General features: G+C 44.0%; 1 protein-coding gene across 3 annotated transcripts in view; it reads right to left on the bottom strand.

Annotated features, from left to right (window-relative positions):
• cfap77 (cilia and flagella associated protein 77) overlaps positions 1-2,462 on the bottom strand; it is a 4,622-nt gene extending 2,160 nt beyond the window's left edge. Inside the window, exons 1-3 of one of the 3 annotated variants that reach the window (XM_035641197.2) lie at positions 2,333-2,462; positions 1,145-1,252; positions 191-255 (exon numbers count right to left, since the gene is read on the bottom strand). In XM_035641197.2, the coding sequence (XP_035497090.2) occupies positions 191-255; positions 1,145-1,252; positions 2,333-2,379 (220 nt within the window). In that variant the 5' untranslated portion in view covers positions 2,380-2,462. Of the gene's footprint in view, positions 1-190; positions 256-1,144; positions 1,253-2,264 lie in introns of all 3 variants that reach the window. The other 2 variants (XM_047329229.1, XM_047329230.1) reach the window with 2 other exon arrangements.
• Between the last annotated feature and the right edge of the window lie 38 nt (positions 2,463-2,500).

Below are 2,500 nucleotides of genomic sequence, written 5' to 3'. Positions count from 1 at the left end.
CCCAGTACAGGGACACGCTGAGGACTACGACTCCCAGCAGGCCTCGGCAAACCCTGAAATCGCTCTACGACCTTGAGTCGTCACAGCAACACAGAGACGTAAAGAGGCGTCCGACATTATATTGTTGCTACGGTAAAGATACACTTTGTGCTGTGTGGGATTTGAATGTGTGACAGTGGGCGGGGCTTACCCTCGGCCACGCCTCCGTCCTTCATTGAACTGTAGTTGGCTCCACCAATGAGATCTGGACCTGGACTGACCCACAGGAAGAGAGATCTTCATCTTCACCATCATCATCATCCTTCACAATAAAAGCTCAGCAGAAATGTGTTTGTTATGACATGTAAATATAAACAGGAAGTGATATGTTGTGATTTGTTTCAACTCCACCATCGAGCAGCTGGTAATTCACCATGGTAACAGCTTAAACTACTGACCAATCAGATCAGAGGTTCTACAGGATTGGGACTGGGACAAAATAGTGAAATATTAAAGCTACAGTTTGTAATATTTAGAATTGCTTCACAGAAATGTAATATATTGTCCATAACCATGTGTTCATATATATATAATGAGTTAAATATAGTTCCATCAGGTGGACCCGACCTCCGTGTGAGTCTCCATGTTTCTACGTCGTGTTGAATACGGTTGTTGAACTAAATGCTCCAGAACACGTTGTGTTCACCATAAAGTGTCCCCTGTCGGTCTCTCGGTTGGTCGCACATTTTCCTCCAGATGGCGACAGAAAATTACAAAAATTACACACTGGGGCTTTAAAGATCAATAGATCTTTACATGGTTCTGATCGACCTGGTTCTGGTTTGACCTGGTTCTGGTTCTGGTCTGATTGACCTGGTACTGGTTTGACCTGGTTCTGGTTGGACCTGGTTCTGGTCTGATTGACCTGGTTCTGGTTTGACCTGGTTCTGGTTCTGGTCTGATTGATCTGGTTTCTGTTTCGACCTAGTTCTGGTCTAATCTACTTGCTTCTGGTTCTGGATCTGGTCTGATCGACCTGGTTCTGGTTCAGGTTCTGGTCAGATCTACCTGGTTCTGGTATCTGGTCTGATTGACCTGGTTCTGGTTTGACATGGCTCTGGTGTAATCTACTTGGTCTAATCTACCAAGTTTCTCTGTGACTCACCTGCGTCCTCCGGTGTCGAGCTGCCGCGTTTCTATGGAAACAAGATGCAGTGTCGTGGCATGGGAACAACAACCGCTCAACCGGAAGTGAGGAGCTTTCAAATTAAAGCTGATGAGAAAGAATTTATTCATTTATGTATTAATTATCACATGACGGAGGACATGTTTACACCTGTCTGTCTGTCTGTATCTGTCTGTCTGTCTGTCTGTATCTATCTGTCTGTCTGTGTGCCTGTCTGCCTTTCTGTCTGTCTGTATCTGTCTGTCTGTCTGTCTGTCTGTCTGTCTGTATCTGTCTGTCTGTATTTGTCTGTATCTGTCTGTCTGTCTGTCTGTATCTGACTGACTGTATCTGTCTGTCTGTCTGTCTGTATCCGTCTGTCTGTCTGCCTGTATCCGTCTGTCTGTCTGTCCGTCCGTCTGTATCTGTATCTGTCTGTCTGTCTGTCCGTCTGTCTGTATCTGTCTGTCTGTCTGTATCTGTCTGTCTGTCTGTCTGTATCTGTCTATATCTGTCTGTCTGTATCTGTCTGTCTGTCTGTCTGTATCTGTCTGTCTGTATCTGTCTGTATCTGTCTGTCTCTCTGTCTGTCTGCATCTGTCTGTCTGTATCTGTATCTGTATCTGTCTGTATCTATATCTGTCTGTCTCTGTCTGTATGTATCTGTATCTGTCTGTCTGTATCTGTCTGTATGTATCTGTATCTGTATCTGTCTGTATCTATATCTGTCTGTCTGTATCTGTCTGTCTGTATCTGTCTGTATGTATCTGTATCTGTCTGTATCTATATCTGTCTGTCTGTATCTGTCTGTCTATATCTGTCTGTCTGTATCTGTCTGTCTGTATCTGTCTGTATGTATCTGTATCTGTCTGTATCTATATCTGTCTGTCTGTATCTGTCTGTCTGTATCTGTCTGTCTGTATCTGTCTGTCTGTATCTGTCTGTATGTATCTGTATCTGTCTGTATCTATATCTGTCTGTCTGTATCTGTCTGTATGTATCTGTATCTGTCTGTATCTATATCTGTCTGTATCTATATCTGTCTGTCTGTATCTGTCTGTCTGTATCTATATCTGTCTGTCTGTATCTGTCTGTCTGTCTGCCATCACTGAAAACACACGTAGCACGCTGGTGACGTCAGTGTACACGTCAGTCTCAGTTTGAGAAAGATCGTCTGTTGCTTCATGCCTCACTCCACAGTTGAACCAGAAGCCCGCCCTTCTGACCGACCACATCAGAGCGTTGCCACAGCAACACGTGGTGATCAGATGATTGATCAGTTCAGTGGCTCGTTCCTCTGTTATTGGTCAGATGATCGATTATTCTCTCCTTTGATATCTGTCATTGACGAATTGA

This window comes from Scophthalmus maximus, chromosome 19, assembly GCF_022379125.1.
Source record: "Scophthalmus maximus strain ysfricsl-2021 chromosome 19, ASM2237912v1, whole genome shotgun sequence".
Lineage (NCBI taxonomy): Eukaryota > Metazoa > Chordata > Actinopteri > Pleuronectiformes > Scophthalmidae > Scophthalmus > Scophthalmus maximus.
The sequence above is the reverse complement of the archived record's forward strand: the minus strand, read 5'-3'. Positions and strand labels throughout refer to the sequence as shown.